Source organism: Aulonocara sp. 'chitande type north' Nkhata Bay, linkage group LG9, assembly GCF_057382095.1.
Source record: "Aulonocara sp. 'chitande type north' Nkhata Bay isolate Kocher_YH1m ecotype deep benthic linkage group LG9, A_spYH_male_GT1.1, whole genome shotgun sequence".
NCBI lineage: Eukaryota > Metazoa > Chordata > Actinopteri > Cichliformes > Cichlidae > Aulonocara > Aulonocara sp. 'chitande type north' Nkhata Bay.
In genome coordinates this window covers 29052545-29069165 of record NC_141352.1, presented here as the reverse complement: position 1 = coordinate 29069165, position 16621 = coordinate 29052545, and the positions used below count along the sequence as shown (strand labels likewise).

Here is a 16621-nt window from a genome sequence, read left to right as displayed (position 1 = left end):
GACGTTCAAGGCCTCGTGGGCAGTCCGTACCACGTGACTGATTCAGGAACTGGCTCGCCGGTTCGCGCCAGATTCGAAATAAAATGGGCAGCAAAACACAGCTGATTCCCTCATCACGCTGTGTTGTGGAATTGGATTACCTACGTGCTACACAGTTACTTGAGCATTTCTTCTTCGATGGAACCAGCAAGGAAGAGATTTTTTTTCTCTTCTAATAAAGTATGCACACAGTAATAAATATCACAACTGATAAGTACCATAATATAAATAAACAACACTACAGATCCTATAATGTCTTTTACTTTATTAAAAAGTGGAGCGCCACACAGTTTGTGTCATTATCCAGATGTACATAAGCATGATTACACAGTTACTAGGGGTGGGTTTTGATTATCGATTAAAATCGATTCTAGCTTGGATAACGTGATATTGATTCATTAAAATCCTGAATCGATTTTTAATATAAATTTATTTTGCCCCAAACGCCAGAATCTCAGGTTAAACCTCACTAAATTTCAACAACCACCAAACAGCTAAAACAGTAAATGACAGCAGATACACGTAGGCTATTATGCACAAAGACGTAAACACAAAGCGCGGACCCGCCGACACATCAGAATCAGTGAGATGTGGCCTTTCTCACCCGACGGCACGGACACGGTTAGGGCCGAAATCCGACAGCTCGCTGGTTCTGATCTGTCGGCGGGCCTTGTGTTTTACGCCCTTTTTGCGCTGATTCTGAAGCTGTAGGTTTTACCTCTCCAAACAATATTGACTGAACCAGCAGCAAAAGAAGATCCAAACTACGCTTCACATAAACATAGCCATGAATTCCCTCTGACTTTTGCTATTTTGCTTCCACCACGATAAAATCACACTTCATGCACAGCTCGTGGTCTCTCTCTGTACTCCAAGAACAGTTTCCCGTCTAAAAATCAGTTTTCTGCATTATTCGCTTGCTTGTTATGCACAAGTCTACCGTTGTTTACAGCGCTGTCGGTCGCTGTTTTTTTCCCTTTTACTTACTTCCAAAAAGAAAACCTGATTTCTGCTGTTCAGTAGGCTACTGAACAAATGTAAACTTTTTAAAATTATGCAAAATGCAAAACGCTTAGCCGTGTCTCTAAACCTCTGTAACTTTTCTCTGCTTCACTTCAGCAGCATCAGGTAATGTTCATATGTTGATTAATGGTTTTCTTTCGTTTTTGATCTACTGCAGAATATTTTTATAAAATCGTTTTTCTGTTTAAGCCTCAGCTACTTTGATACAAAGGCATCTGCTGTGATGCTTACACCTTTGATAAAGTCTCGCAAATCTCATCTTTCTTTTTATAGATATAAAATTATGGAAATGTACTGATCCGTGATCTGAATTATAACATTTCTGACTGTCTGAGGAAAAATTTACCCAGATCGGATCGAATCGATTCTAGAAATCAGTGACGATACCCAGCTCTAACAGTTACACAATCATACCAAAACTCTGTCCTGATAGGTTCCACTTTCTCTTTTGTATCAGACATACTGAGACAATATTCGGGATAAATAATCATGAAAACAATTTATTTATTCAGTTTAGCGGTTTACACGTCACATCATTATAATCACAGAGCTTGTTTCACTTGAATCGTCCACTTGATGGCGAAGTAGAGCAAATGAATCATCACAATGCTTCGAACCATGAGTCGACCAGTTGGATGAAAGCTTCAGTTCATCACGAGGCTTTATATCACCATCACTAGTATTTTGGTCCTAAACCATTCAGAGCTTTATAGACCAGCATCAGAACTTCAAAGTCTATCCTCTGACGGACAGGCAGCCAGAGTAAAGACCTCAGAGCTGGACTGATGTGGTCCACTTTTTTGGTCTTAGTGAGGACTCGAGCAGCAGAGTTCTGAATGAGCTGCAGTTGTCTGACTGATTTTTTAGGTAGACCTGTAAAGATGCTGTTACAGTAATCAAGCCTACTAAAGATGAATGCATGGACTAGTTTTTCCAGGTCCTGTTGAGACATCATAACAGTACTTACTTTTAAACGTTTACTCTTTGGCCGCTCCGCTTCCACCGTTTTTTTCGGCAAAATTATCCACATCCACCGCCGCGCTATGCAATCTGGGATATGTTGGGCCACGAAGTCTACACCGACACATCTTTAAAATTCAGGGAAATGAAGGACACATTTGAGGGCCGCATTTCGAGCAGCCTTTGGGATACAGCCCAGGAGTGACATGTTTAGCCACATGTTCTCCTTAAGTTGTTGGCTGTCTGAGTGGTGTCCAAGAAACGATGTGGGCTTCATAGATAATTGGCAAACCTTCTGGAGGAAACCTGGTCTTGTTAGGAGAGACGTCATCCATCCCACTTTGGATGGCGCAGCTCTCCTTTCTAGAAATATGGACACATTTATTAAACCCCCTAAAATATGACTATCCAGAGCTGGGACCAGGAAGCAGAGTTGCAGTCTTACACGCCTCTCTGCAGCTTCTCTCCTCCTGAAACGACAGCTTCAACACATAATCTGTTATTAGACTATTAAATATTTCACTTTAATGTTGCAACTATGCGGTCACTTCTGTCTTTACAGAAAATAATATTTTCCAGTTACAGAAATCATGAAATGCAAACTAAAGTGTTACTGTTGCTATATGCATTTTATATAAATAATTGATGATGGTGCTGACATGAAGGAAGAGAAAGTTACAGGTTGCATCCTTTGAGTTTGTCTCCGTGCCTTTGGGCGATTTTTATGACAGATGTTTCTGTTCAATTCTTAAATCAACTTTTCAAAACACAAACACTATTTTAAAGCTTTTAAAGAGTAAAATAATAATGATAATTATAATAACAGTAATAAAAACAAAAGCTCTCAGATCCATCAAACCAAGCAGCAGAGAGAACAACAAGTGAAGATAAAACTTTAACCTTGTAGACTTCATTATGTTTCAGCTGCTCTACAGACGCTGTGACCTCGAACTTAAGCAGGTCGTAAAGTATGTGCAGCTCAATAACTTCATAATTACACCCTGTGGTATTTAGGCAGCAGAACAACTAAGAATAACAACTACAAATAATGTTTTTAGGTTTCTGTTGTACTGCAAGGTTCTGTACAGGAGAAACAAACCAAGAGCAAATATTACGTCGCATTTAATTTAGAAATCAGTCCAATAAAAAGGTGTGTAACATCTAGCAGGGTGACAGAAAAACCCAGGGTAACTTCTAAAGACCTCAATGTCTTTCCCACATTGCGTTTTTTAAACATGTTTCCATTTGTCACTTCAGTCTTTACTCTGAAATACAGGAAGAGAAATCGTGGCTGAAACAATTTCTCATGAAACCAGGGGTGTGGTCCAACAGTCAGTTTGGTGAGGAAGGTTCCTAACTGAGAGAAGTGACCCAGAAGTATCTGTGTAGCAGCCACAATGAATCAAGATCATGAGCTTTATTAACTGATCAAAGTCTCTTCTTTCATCTTCTGTATTATTCAGTTTGCATTGGTAATGCCCATTATTGTAATGCTTTGTTAAGATGAGCAAAACTTTCTTTTACTTTGGGTTAGCTGGGATAAGTGATGGATGGAGGGAATTTTACTTCAGCCACAGAAATCCTAAACAGGAAGGAGGAGCAGAGTTACAGTGGATCACTATCCAGCAGGGAAACAAGATTTATTTCAATTTCTTGGCCATGAGTGAGATTTACTAAGTGGGCAAATTAGGGTGACGATACCGTTCAAGAGTGATCTATTAATAGTGCACCAATTTACATTCAGAGATGCATGCAGCCAGTTCAACCAGGAGACTCAGTGACGTTTTGGTATAAGGTATAAATCTTCTGACCAAACCTGCTGGGACTGTGTGAGGTCCTGAGGCTAAGAGTAAGGATTTATCCACAGGAGAGCTGCGTTCTTACAAACCATCCCACTGTGTAAACCTGACATCTGTGGAACAGCTGAGCTGTATGATGTGTACAAGGACACAAAACATTATTTACCATCAGATCCCGAGCCCTCCATGTGTTAATCAAGACACTGCTGCTGTGCTATATCCATAAATAATGAATAAATTAGGAGCTGAAGCTAAAAGGACAGTTTATTTGTACCATCTTCATGTCAACACATTCAAGAACATCACAGATGAAAGAAACATTAAAAACTTCCACACTACACAAAGCAAGAAAAATAGTTTCTTCCTTTCTGTAGAAAAAACAAAAACATCAAACACCTCCAAGACTCTCTTTGAAAGAACTAAAAACCTTTATTCTCATGGTCCAATCATGAGTGAACTCCCCGATGAAGCCTTGTGTGCTAAAACATGTCAGAGTTTAAAGGTTAAACATGAGTTTCCAAAACGTTTTGCTGGAGAACAATGAACTATTTGACTGAGTTTCAATTATTTACAGACGAGCAAAACCAGGACAGAGAAAAAAGGACAAAACTGACTCAGTAAAACAACAGAAAATAAGATCCCATGTAAATCTGTATTATGTAGAAGTTCAGCCCAGCAACCAGTTCAGTTCAACACAAGTTTAAATGATTCTATCTGAACTCTGTGGAGCCTGATCTCAAGCTTTTTGAGTCTGACACTGAAACCAGAGGATCTTTCTGTCTCTTCAGATTCACTGTGATCCAGTGATGGGAGTGATTTCAGCCCTGAGTGATCACGCTGATGTTTGCACAGAGCAGACAATGAGGTGAATGTTTGGGCACATTGGTAACAGTGAAACAGTTTATTAGTAACGTGGGATCGTTTGTGTTCGGAGTATGAACTGAGATTCCTGAAGCTCTTGTCACACTGGTCACAGCTGTAGTTTCCTTCCATGTGTGCACGTTCATGATAGTAACGATTACCTGAATCTGAGAAGCTTTTGTCACAGTGTCTGCACTTGTATGGTTTCTCTCCTGTGTGGACTCGTTTGTGTGTTTTAAGCTTACATGCAGTGGTGAAGGATGACCCACACTGATCACAGAGGTGCTTTTTAACCCCACTGTGAATCAGTTCATGCCGTTTTAATGCACCTGATGTGGTGAAGCTTCTCCCACATTCTTTGCAGTATTTCAGTTTGTCTCCAGTGTGTCTACGTTGATGTGTTTTTAGGGTGTGTTGGTGACTGAAAGTTTTTCCACAAAGGTCACAATGAAAGTCTTTCCCACCACCACGGTGATGACAGGGTTGAGAACTGGATCCATCTGTGTCGCTCTGCTTCTAAACAAAGACACAAAGACAGTGTAAGTCAGTCCTTCAACATTTTTATCCTGAACGTCACCTGAAATAAAGAGCATCTCTGCAGACGTCCAATTACATTTGACTGTTTCAGTTAACACACTCAGTTTACTGGGCTGCAATAACTACAATACTACCACCATAATACTACAGTAATACTAAAATCATAACTGACATGAAAATCTGAATAATCACTCAGAGCTGCTTTTCCATGCAGTAGAATTGCTAACATGCTAACAAAGTTTAATGAGCAGAGTTGTTCCAAACAGTCAGGCTAAAATGACAAGATAACAATATAAATACATACCTCACAGTAACTGCACTTGTAGAGTCTCTTTCTGGTGTGGATCTGTTGGTGTAGTCTCAGGTAATGTGGAGCTTTAAAAGTCTTCTCACACAGGTCACATTTATAACGTCTCTCCTCAGTGTGGATAAACATGTGTTGTTGTAACTGTGTGTGTGTTATAAACTCTTTGCCACACTGTTCACAGCAGTACACATCATGTCTGGTGTGAATGCGTAGGTGTATATTTCGTTTCCCTCTCTGGCTGAAAGTTTTTCCACAGATGTCACAGCTGTATGCCTTAATTCCAGAGTGGGTAACTAGATGACTCTGTAAGTTGCTACTGTGAGTAAAAGCTCTGCCACACTGATCACAGCTGTACGCTTTAACTCCACTGTGGATGAGATGGTGTCCTTTTAGGTAACGCTTCAAGGAAAAAGACTTTCCACACAACTCACAGCTGAACGGTCTCTCTCCAGTGTGGATGACCTGATGCTGTTTTAGTTTATCCTTCCTAGCAAACTCCTTCCCACACTCGTCACAGCTGTATGGCTTAATTCCAGAGTGGGTAAGTAGATGCTTCTGTAAGCTGCTACTGTGAGTAAAAGCTCTGCCACACTGATCACAGCTGTACGCTTTAACTCCACTGTGGATGAGTTGGTGTTGTTTTAGGGAATCCTTCCAGGAAAAAGACTTTCCACACAAGTCACAGCTGAACGGTCTCTCTCCACTGTGGACGACCTGATGCTGTTTTAGATTAGCCTTCAAAGTAAAATCCTTCCCACACTCGTCACAGGTGTGTTTTTTCTCTCCCTTTCTTCTGTGAGGTTTGTCGGCCTCCTGAGAGCGCCGACTTCTCGCTCCATGTTGGTCCTGCAGTGACAGAGATACAAACAGAGGCAGTGAGTGAAATGCAGTCGTGGAACAAACTCAACCTTCAAACTCCCTCCATTAACACTAGTTTTAAACCTGAAGGTGGAGTGTGGCACCAAACACCTTAAAGGTCTCTTATCCCCACCTGCTGGTAGTTCTAACACATTACATCCAACCTGCTGTTAAAAATAATTCATGACTGTTCAAACACTAAAATCATGCCCATTCCTGCTGATTGCACGCGCACATGCACACACACTTTTATATTATTTTATAATATAAAAATGTGTGCGTTTCCTATTACATATTTCTTTAATTTTTATAGATTTATACATAATTATTCAGTGATAATAAATCCTATGTTTGTTTATTTGTTTATTCAAAAAGAACCCCATTAGCTTCCACAACAGATGTTGCTCATCTTCCGTCAAATACTATCACATAAAATATTATACAATAAAGTGGATTCAAGATATCCACATAATTTGGCTCTTACATCCACAGTGAGGTTTCACAATTGTTAAAATATAAGCAATCAATAATAATAATAATAATAATAATAATATCAATAACATTCAGGCACATTACACAAATTTCAAAAACAAATCATCTCTTACAATATTTACAACAACTAAAAGCTCTGTGAATCGGCTTTTAAGTATGGAAGCCCGTTTCCGCCACTAAATAAAAACAAAACAGCTAGTATCCATAAGATGAAATTTTGAGAAATATAACTCGAAATTTCGAGTTAGCTCTGCCAATCAAAAATATAGGTGAATGAGGTCGCTTTCTTGTTACCAAGAAGCATATGGCGCAGAGGAACGTGCACTCAAAAACGGATCCCAACAAATTGGCGCTTTTGCGAGTACGTTTGCTGATAGTAACACCATGTGATTCAGCTAATAACACAGGGATTTCATCATTTGTGAAGCCAGGCTGAAAACACTCAGCAATCTGTGCATTCACGACTGGATGTAATACCGGTAGCTTAGCTGTAGCATTTGTAGCTGAGGGCTTCAGCTTCCGGGTAACGAGGAAATGACGAGGAAATTACTGATTGGCAGCGCTAACTCGAAATTTCGAGTTAATAAATCGAAATTTCGGGTTAATACACTCAACAAAAATATAAACGCAACACCTTTGTTACTGCTCCCATTCCCCATGGGATGGACGTAGAGACCTAAAATTCATTCCAGATACACAATATAACCATCCCTCCCAAACAGTGGTCACAAATCAGTCCAAATGTGTGGTAGTGGGCACATCTGCTATATTGAGATAATCCATCCCACCTCACAGGTGTGCCACATCAGGATGCTGATCTGACATCATGAGTAGTGCACAGGTGTACCTCAGACTGCCCACAACAAAAGGCCACCCTGGAATGTGCAGTTTTTTGCGCTATTGGGGGTCTGGGGACCCAGAACCGGTCAGTATCTGGTGTGACCACCATTTGCCTCATGCAGTGCAACACATCGTCGCATGGAGTCTATCAGATTGTCAATTGTGGCCTGTGGAATGTTGGTCCACTCCACTTCAATGGCTGTGCGAGGTTGTTGGATATTCGTGGGAACTGGTACACGCTGTCGTATACGCCGGTCAAGCACATCCCGAACATGCTCAATGGGTGACATGTCCGGTGAGTATGCTGGCCATGCAAGAACTGGGACATTCTCAGCTGCCATCTGCCCTGAACAATGTGAACCATGATTCATCCGTGAAGCGCACACCTCTCCAACGTGCCAGACGCCATCGAATGTGAGCATTTGCCCACACAAGTCTGTTACGGCGACGAGCTGGAGTCAGGTCAAGACCCCGATGAGGACGACGGGCATGCAGTTGAGCGTCCCTGAGACGGTTTCTGACAGTTTGTGCAGAAATTGTTTGGTTGTGCAAACCAATTGTTCCAGCAGCTGTCTGGGTGGCTGGTCTCAGACGATCTTGGAGGTGAACCTGCTGGATGTGGAGGTCCTGGGCTGGTGTGGTTACATGAGGTCTGCGGTTGTGAGGCCGGTTGGATGTGCTGCCATATTCTCTGAAACGCCTGTGGAGACGGCTTATGGTTGAGAAATGAACATTCAATGCACGGGCGACAGATCTGGTTGACATTCCTGCTGTCAGCATGCCAATTGCACGCTCCCTCATTGCTTGTGGCATCTGTGGCATTTTGCTGTGAGACAAAACTGCACATTCCAGGGTGGCCTTTTGTTGTGGGCAGTCTGAGGTACACCTGTGCACTACTCATGATGTCAGATCAGCATCCTGATGTGGCACACCTGTGAGGTGGGATGGATTATCTCAATATAGCAGATGTGCCCACTACCACACATTTGGACTGATTTGTGACCACTGTTTGGGAGGGATGGTTATATTGTGTATCTGGAATGAATTTTAGGTCTCTACGTCCATCCCATGGGGAATGGGAGCAGTAACAAAGGTATGGCGTTTATATTTTTGTTGAGTGTATGTCGAAATTTCAAGTTAATATGTCGAAATTTCGAGAAATTAACTCGAAATTTTGAGTTATGGATCCTTTTTTTTTTTTTTTTTAGTGGCGGAAACGGGCTTCCATAGTTAAGTGTTCATTGAAGTTCTGAATAGTTTGAATAATTCTCTAATGTTATAAGGCAATTTATTCCACTTAAACGTTGCTCTAAAAGTTACTTTTAACTCGAGCATTTACTAAATTGCAGTTTGCTGAAAACTGTGTAATATGATTATGTATTTCACCTGGATACTGCAGCTGAGCAGAAATAAATGTGGTGTGTTTAACAGAATTGCTTTCTTTATAAATACAAGTAGGGCTGCTCAATTAATCGCATTTTAATCACAATTACGATCTGGGCTTTCAGCGATCATTAAAAATGACTGAGCCGATTATTAGCCCCTCCCTCGTGCTTTACTCTCGCGCTGCTCCGTGTGGCAAATCGAGCGCACTTCTCTGCATTTCGAACAGACGTCACAACAATTAAGAGGACCCGAGGGAAGCTCGGAAAGTTAAGCAGAGCTTATTTGGAAAGAAGAGTGACTGCCGTTGGTTGAAAAGAGAGGTAAAAAAAATAAAACTTCAGTGGTGTGGAAACATTATGGGTTCGCGGAGTCAGACGTGGATCAAGTAGACAGTGTGTAAACTTTGCTACGGTGTCGTAGCTGCACCACAGAGCAACACTGCAAAGTTCACTAAACATAGATGTTTACATTTTTCATTTATTTTTTATATTGCAAACATTTGCGCTGTTATCAGTATTTGCACACTATTTTATATTATTTTTTTAAAGTCATTATTCAATACATTGTTATTGTTAACCCTTTAAAGCCGGTCAGAGCAGCACGCTCCGTTTTGCGTAACTATTTTTAAATCCCTGTAGAACCTGAACCGCGTAAGCTAGCGCAATAATTTTTTTTGCATATGAAACCGGAGGAGTTGTACTTACATCTTATGCCACCAGCTTGTCCTCTGTCACGGTTTCCTTCCACATATAGCTTTGCAAAAATTGCATAAAAAGCGCTTGCAGGAACAAAAACATAATATTCCAGAAACACGCTTTGCCGATCCAATCAGCTGTTCATAACACTTCCCACATTGAACAAGACGTCAACGCGAACTATCGCATGTACGTCATTTCCTGCCCGAAACAGGAAGTGACGTCATTTTCGCGGAAAATGAAGTTTTTTACTTGTAGGCCTTAAAAGCCAATACTGATGCTTTTATAAGTCATGTTTAACTCTATACTTTTCTGAATAGTTGCTGGGATGCTTAAAACTCGAATTGCACTGCTTTAAATAGTTTATTTTGATGCACCTGCTGTTTTCTTTGCAAATTTGCATCATAGGATTGTTTTTTGTTTTTCCTGCAGTATATAAAAATTGCTGTATCTCCAAAATAAAACTATGAAGACACTCAAAATAAATTTCCTGTTGTAAACTATTTTTTGCAACTTTTTTGTATTTAAAGTTTTGAGGGATAAGCTTCTTAAATTTCTCCAAGTAGAAATATATGTAACAAAACAAAAACGATTTTCAATTTTATTTGTAGTTTATTGCACTTTTTTGCAATTAATGTAGTTACTATGGACTTAATGCATACATGTTATTAAAATATGGGCTATAACAGTTGTATTGATGTATAGCAACTTGAAATGCTCCCACAAATGGCACTACAACATGTAAAAAAAAAAAATAAGCTCTGGCGGACTTGGTTCTATGGTAGGTCTTCAAGGGTTAAATAAATATCGTCAAATAATCGAGATCTCAATTTCAGTGAAAATAATCGTGATTATCATTTTTGCCATAATCGAGCAGCCCTAAATACAAGTAAGCCATAGAATATTTTAGTCTGTACAGGAAGCCAAGAAAGTTGATTATGCATTTTATCAATATTATTATAGCATGAACATCTTAACACTAATCTGGACGCCTTATTCTGGACTAACTGAAGTCTGTTAAGATCTGTCTTATTAGCTGCTGACCAAATGATTGAACAATACTCCAGATGAGACATTACTAGTGCATTAATGACATCTTTCATAATTGAAGTGATACAGAAAGAGCATTTCATAGCCATAGCTATGCCTTGTCCCATTTTCTTAAAAACAATCGATGTGCTGAGACCATGAAAGGTGGTGATTTATGGTAACGCCGAGTAGTTTCATCTGGGTGACGTGTTCTAACACTGGCTATGGAAAGACTCAGTTGTGGGCTGTTGACTAATCTGCTTCTAATTAACATAGATTTGGATTTAAATACATTTAAAATCATGTTGTTTTTACTTATCCAGTCAAACATATTCAGCAAATTTTGTTGTGACACGTTGGTCAATTCAGAATTGTCACTGGCTGAATAAAACATGGTGGAATCATTGGCATACCCAAGATTAAGCCAAGACATATTGCAGATCGTCAGTGAAAACTGAATAGAGAAGTGGAGCGAGGCAGCTGCCTTGGGGTAAACCGCAGTTCATAACTGAGAAATAACCATTACAATAAACCTTCTGCTATCTTCTGTCCAAATAACTTTTTTTTCCAGCACAAAGCAGCTGGTGAAAATCCATAACATTTTAGTTTATCAATCAAAAGATCAAAATTTATCAAATCAAATGCAAGAAAAATGTCTGATTGTAACCTGAGGGTTTTTTTACATTAAGAAAAAGGCACCAAACATCAAACCAATTTAAGCCTAAACAGTAACACATGAAAGTAGAGCAGGGCGATATGACCAAAAATATTTATCACGATATACATTTGGAAATTTGCGATAACGATATAACTGACGATATAATTGACACTAGACAAAATACTTTACAACTCCACAACTTTATTAGTGCAAAAAATCCATCAATGTATTTTCACTTAAACAAGCAGCTGTTTTTTTATGTGCATTAAAGTTATATAAAAATGTAACAGTGCAAATGCAAATTGCTTGCTGACAGTTTAACCAAAAGGCATTTCCAGAGGAAATTGGCTGACATTTGCATTTGCACTGTTAAATTTTTATATAATTTTAATACACATAAAAAACAGCTGCTTGTTTATGGGCTCAAAATGTGGTCATAAATATTTTGTACTTGTAAAAACGAATTTGTGTGTGCGTAAAAAAGATTTGTATGTGTAAAAAAGATTTTTGTATGTGTAAAAAAGATTTGTGTGCGGACTTAGAAAAAAAAACCCTGCAAGTTACAAGTGCGGATTGACCCTATTTTTCTTCCTTTCATCTGATTGTTACATTTGTGATTGACATGACATTGACCAATCAGATGAAAGGAAGAAAAATAGGGTCAAAATCCGCACTTGTAACTTGCAGGGTTTTTTTTTCTAAGTCCGCACACAAATCTTTTTTACACATACACAAATCTTTTTTACACATACAAAAATCTTTTTTACACATACAAATCTTTTTTACAAGTACAAAATATTTATGACCACATTTTGAGCCCATACTTGTTTAAGTGCAAATACATTGATGGGGTTTTTTTTGCACTAATAAAGTTGTGGAGTTGTAAAGTATTTTGTCTTGCATCAATTATATCGTCAGTTATATTGTTATCGCAAATTTTCAAATGTATATCGTGATAAATATTTTTGGTCATATCACCCTGCTCTGTCTGTCACCTTCTGTGTTGAGCTCATTGTTTTCTCTGTAGTGGCTGAGCTGAGTCCAAGTAGCTGAAAATGTTCCTCTGCTGCTCCGTCAGACTCTTCTCCTGCTGATCAGCTGGGACACAAAACAGATCTTTGTTAGGCTCCACACTGCACTGAAGAGTCAAAGTGTCTCATATGTTCATCTGACAACAAAAAACAAAAAAATTTTGCTTCCCCAAGTGGGCAAACAGACACAAAAGGTTTGAGCACGGATACCAAATTTAGCAGTATGGCAGACCAGTAGCAGGAGAGACTGAGGCCTGTTATTAGAATCAAATGCCCAGTGGGCCGACACACCGATTTGCAACGATAAGACTCTTGGTGGCGCTGTCACTTGGTGTTCGCTCGCTCTGCGGTAGAGTATCACTTCCTGTTCCTGCTCAAACACAGTGGTGTTTCTGAGTAGCTTATTTGCTTAGCAATTTAATTAACAACTTTTAAATACATTCTTTTTCATAGTATAATCTTCACGTGCTTCATCCGAAGCACACTTTCTGTGTACTCACTACCTAATTTATAGCCAAAGTATTCACTCACTTTCTCTGTACTGTTTCGCTAGCTTAGCTTAGCTCGTAGCCGACTCGTTAGCACCATGGCTACTTCACCTGTCCCTCCTGCACTTTCTTGCTCATTGTGTCAGATGTTTAGTTACTCCTCGGCCTCCTTTAGCAGTAATGATATCTGTAACAAATGTAGCATATTTGCAGCTCTTGAGGCCAGGATTACTGAATTGGAGACTCAGGAGGCTTCGCACCCTTCATTCACCCATAGCTAGTCAGGCCCCTGTAGCTGGTGCAGCCGAAGATAGCGTAGGCCCCGCTAGCTGTTCCCCGGCAGACCCCAAGCAGCTGGGGAAAGAGGGCGGCTGGGTGACGGTGAGGAGGAAGCATAGTCCTAAACAGAAGCCCCAGGTACACCACCAACCCGTTCATGTGTCTAACCGTTTTTCCCCACTCGGCGACACACCCGCCGGGGGTCGAACTCTGGTAATTGGTGATTCTGTTCTCAGACATGTGAAGCTAGAGACACCAGCAACCATAGTCAATTGTCTTCCAGGGGCCAGAGCAGGCGACATTGAAGGAAATTTAAAACTGCTGGCTAAGGGTAAACGTAAATTCAGTAAGATCATAATTCACATCGGCAGTAATGACACCCGGTTACACCAATCGGAGGTCACTAAAATCAATATTGAATTGGTGTGCAACTTTGCCAAAACAATGTCGGACTCTGTAGTTTTCTCTGGTCCCCTCCCCAATCAGACCAGGAGTGACATGTTTAGCCGCATGTTCTCCTTAAATTGCTGGCTGTCTGAGTGGTGTCCCAGAAATGATGTGGGCTTCATAGATAATTGGCAAACCTTCTGGAGGAAACCTGATCTTGTTAGGAGAGACGGCATCCATCCCACTTTGGATGGAGCAGCTCTCATTTCTAGAAATATGGACAAATTTATTAAACCCCCCAAAATATGACTATCCAGAGTTGGGACCAGGAAGCAGACTTGCAGTCTTACACGCCTCTCTGCAGCTTCTCTCCTCCTGCTACCCCCCCAAACCTATCTCCATAGAGACTGTGTCAGCTTCCAAAAAGACAAAAACAAACTAAAAACCAGCAACAAACAACTTAAACATAAACAATTACAAAGAAAGAACAATACAGTATCCACCTCTGAACCAAAGAGTAAAACAGTGAAATGTGGATTATTAAATATTAGATCTCTCTCCTCCAAGTCTCTGTTAGTACATGACTTAATAATTGATCAACAAATTGATTTACTCTGCCTTACAGAAACCTGGTTGCAGCAGGATGATTATGTTAGTTTAAATGAATCAACACCCCCGAGTCATTCTAACTACCAGAAATCTCGAAGCACAGGCCGAGGGGGCGGTGTGGCAGCAATTTTTCACACTAGCCTATTAATTAATGAAAGACCAAGACAGACTTTCAATTCATTTGAAAGCCTGATGCTTAACATTCTCCACCCCAGCTGTAAAACCAGTCTTACTTGTTATCATCTATCGTCCACCTGGGCCTTACACAGAGTTTGTCTGATTTCTCAGACTTTATATCTAATTTAGTTCTGAGCTCAGATAAAACAATTATTGTGGGTGATTTTAACATCCATGTAGATGCTAAAAATTACAGCCTCAGCATGGCATTTAATCTGTTATTAGACTCAATTGGCTTCTCTCAAAATGTAAAAGAACCCACCCACCACTTTAATCACACTCTAGATCTTGTTTTAACATATGGCATAGAAACTGAACATTTAACAGTGTTTCCTGAAAACCCTCTCCTGTCTGATCATTTCCTGATAACATTTACATTTACAATAATTGATTACACAGCGGTGGAGAGTAGACTTTATCAAAGTAGATGTCTTTCTGAAAGCGCTGTAACTAAGTTTAAGAATATAATCCACCCACTGTTATCATCTTCAATGCCCTGTACCAACATAGAGCAGAGCAGCTATCTGAACGTTACCCCCAACAGAGGTCGATTAACTGCAGGAATGTCTTAAAGACATAAAGACCTGGATGGCCGCTAACTTTCTGCTTCTTAATTCAGATAAAACTGAGGTTATTGTACTCGGCCCTGAAAAGCTTAGAAATATGGTATCTAACCAGATTCTTACTCTGGATGGCATTACCTTGGCCTCCAGTAACGCTGTGAGGAACCTTGGAGTCATTTTTGACCAGGACATGTCCTTCAATGCACATATTAAACAAATATGCAAGACTGCGTTCTTCCATTTGCGCAACATCTCTAAAATTAGAAATATCCTGTCTCAGAGTGACGCTGAAAAACTAGTTCATGCATTTATTACTTCCAGGCTGAACGACTGTAATTCATTATTATCAGGATGTCCAAAAAACTCACTGAAAAGCCTTCAGCTACAGAACAATGGAGATTTCCGTTATATGGTAACGCCTGCAACTCACGTGACGCCCAGAATTGTACAATACGGATGCTCGAGAGCGCGCGTGTGATGCAAGTATGTGTAGAGTGTTGAGCGCGTGATCAGTGTTGAGAAAAACAACTCACGAAACTTGACCTTTCTTTACTCGTGGCTCACTTGCACTTCTAATCTATTCGTTTGCACACTTACACACCCAGCAGCTGTTTCCTGTTTTGCTACACTCTGGAGAGCCTCGCCTTTAACGGTCTCCTCTCACAGAGAGCAACAGAAAACTTCATTCAGAAAACTTCGAAAAACTCGAGATTGACTGAACTCAGTTCAAAGTTACCTTGACACTTACCTTTAGATGTGAGAGGTAGCGATGGTCCGCTTGAAGCTGACGCTCCGGTGCGTGTGTCAAAAAGATTAACTGCTTCAGAAGCACTGTGTCGAGGCTTGATTCGTTTGGCCAGAGTCACGTGATTAGTGACGTCTGAAGCTTCATTTAGAACGTACTTTTTTACTGAACTTTATTGAAACACAATAAGTATACAACATACAAACACATGAAGTTTAAGAAAGAACAGAACATGAACATACAAAACCAGGGGTAAAAAAAATAATTATATGAGTACGTGCAAAAATCAACATATATAAATATTGCTCCTTTTTGTTGGTTGAGTCTGATATTGATTGTATGTACAATTCCATATCCTTATAAAAAAGCAGAAATATGGTGTTTTATTAATAAACTTACATTTATGGATAGAACATTTAGCTAAACGTATTAAGAAATGTATTATAAAAAACATTTATCATTCTTCCTGGTGAACTTAAAGAAACAGAATAAAAACATTTTCCCATCATTAAGAAAACTCCCTTAAAATATGGACAATAACAAAACTGCTAAATTCTTCCAGAATCTCTGTGTAGAGGAACAGTACCAAAAAAGATGTGCTACAGTTTCTGGATGATGCCCACAGAAAGTTCAATTAGTATTTATGTCTCTTTTAAATGTTACCATATAGTGACTGGCTGGGTAACATTTATGAAGAATTTTATATGAGATTTCCTTCACCTTGTTTACAATTAGATATTTATGGGCTCATCCTGACTGTCTTCCAGGTGATATCTGGAACATGTTGGTTCCAGTAAGATATTATATATATGGGAGAGACACGATATCTTCTTGGAATAAACTACGTATTCTCTTATT

At 39.7% G+C, this 16621-nt stretch overlaps 2 protein-coding genes across 3 annotated transcripts in view; one reads left to right on the top strand and one right to left on the bottom strand.

Moving 5' to 3' along the window:
• LOC147322323 (uncharacterized) overlaps positions 1–9277 on the top strand; it is a 333216-nt gene extending 323939 nt beyond the window's left edge. The window contains exon 5 of the mRNA XM_086306842.1: positions 8286–9277. Within this exon, the coding sequence (XP_086162968.1) occupies positions 8286–8411 (126 nt within the window). The 3' untranslated portion in view covers positions 8412–9277. The remainder of the gene's footprint in view (positions 1–8285) is intronic.
• The window catches only part of LOC147322318 (uncharacterized), a 47012-nt gene continuing 31925 nt past the window's right edge, over positions 1535–16621 (bottom strand). Inside the window, exons 1-4 of one of the 2 annotated variants that reach the window (XM_086306856.1) lie at positions 15767–15813; positions 12480–12582; positions 5524–6372; positions 1535–5198 (exon numbers count right to left, since the gene is read on the bottom strand). In XM_086306856.1, the coding sequence (XP_086162982.1) occupies positions 4506–5198; positions 5524–6372; positions 12480–12497 (1560 nt within the window). In that variant the 5' untranslated portion in view covers positions 12498–12582; positions 15767–15813 and the 3' untranslated portion in view covers positions 1535–4505. Of the gene's footprint in view, positions 5199–5523; positions 6373–12479; positions 12583–15766; positions 15814–16621 lie in introns of those variants that run through there. The other variant, XM_086306857.1, reaches the window with a different exon arrangement.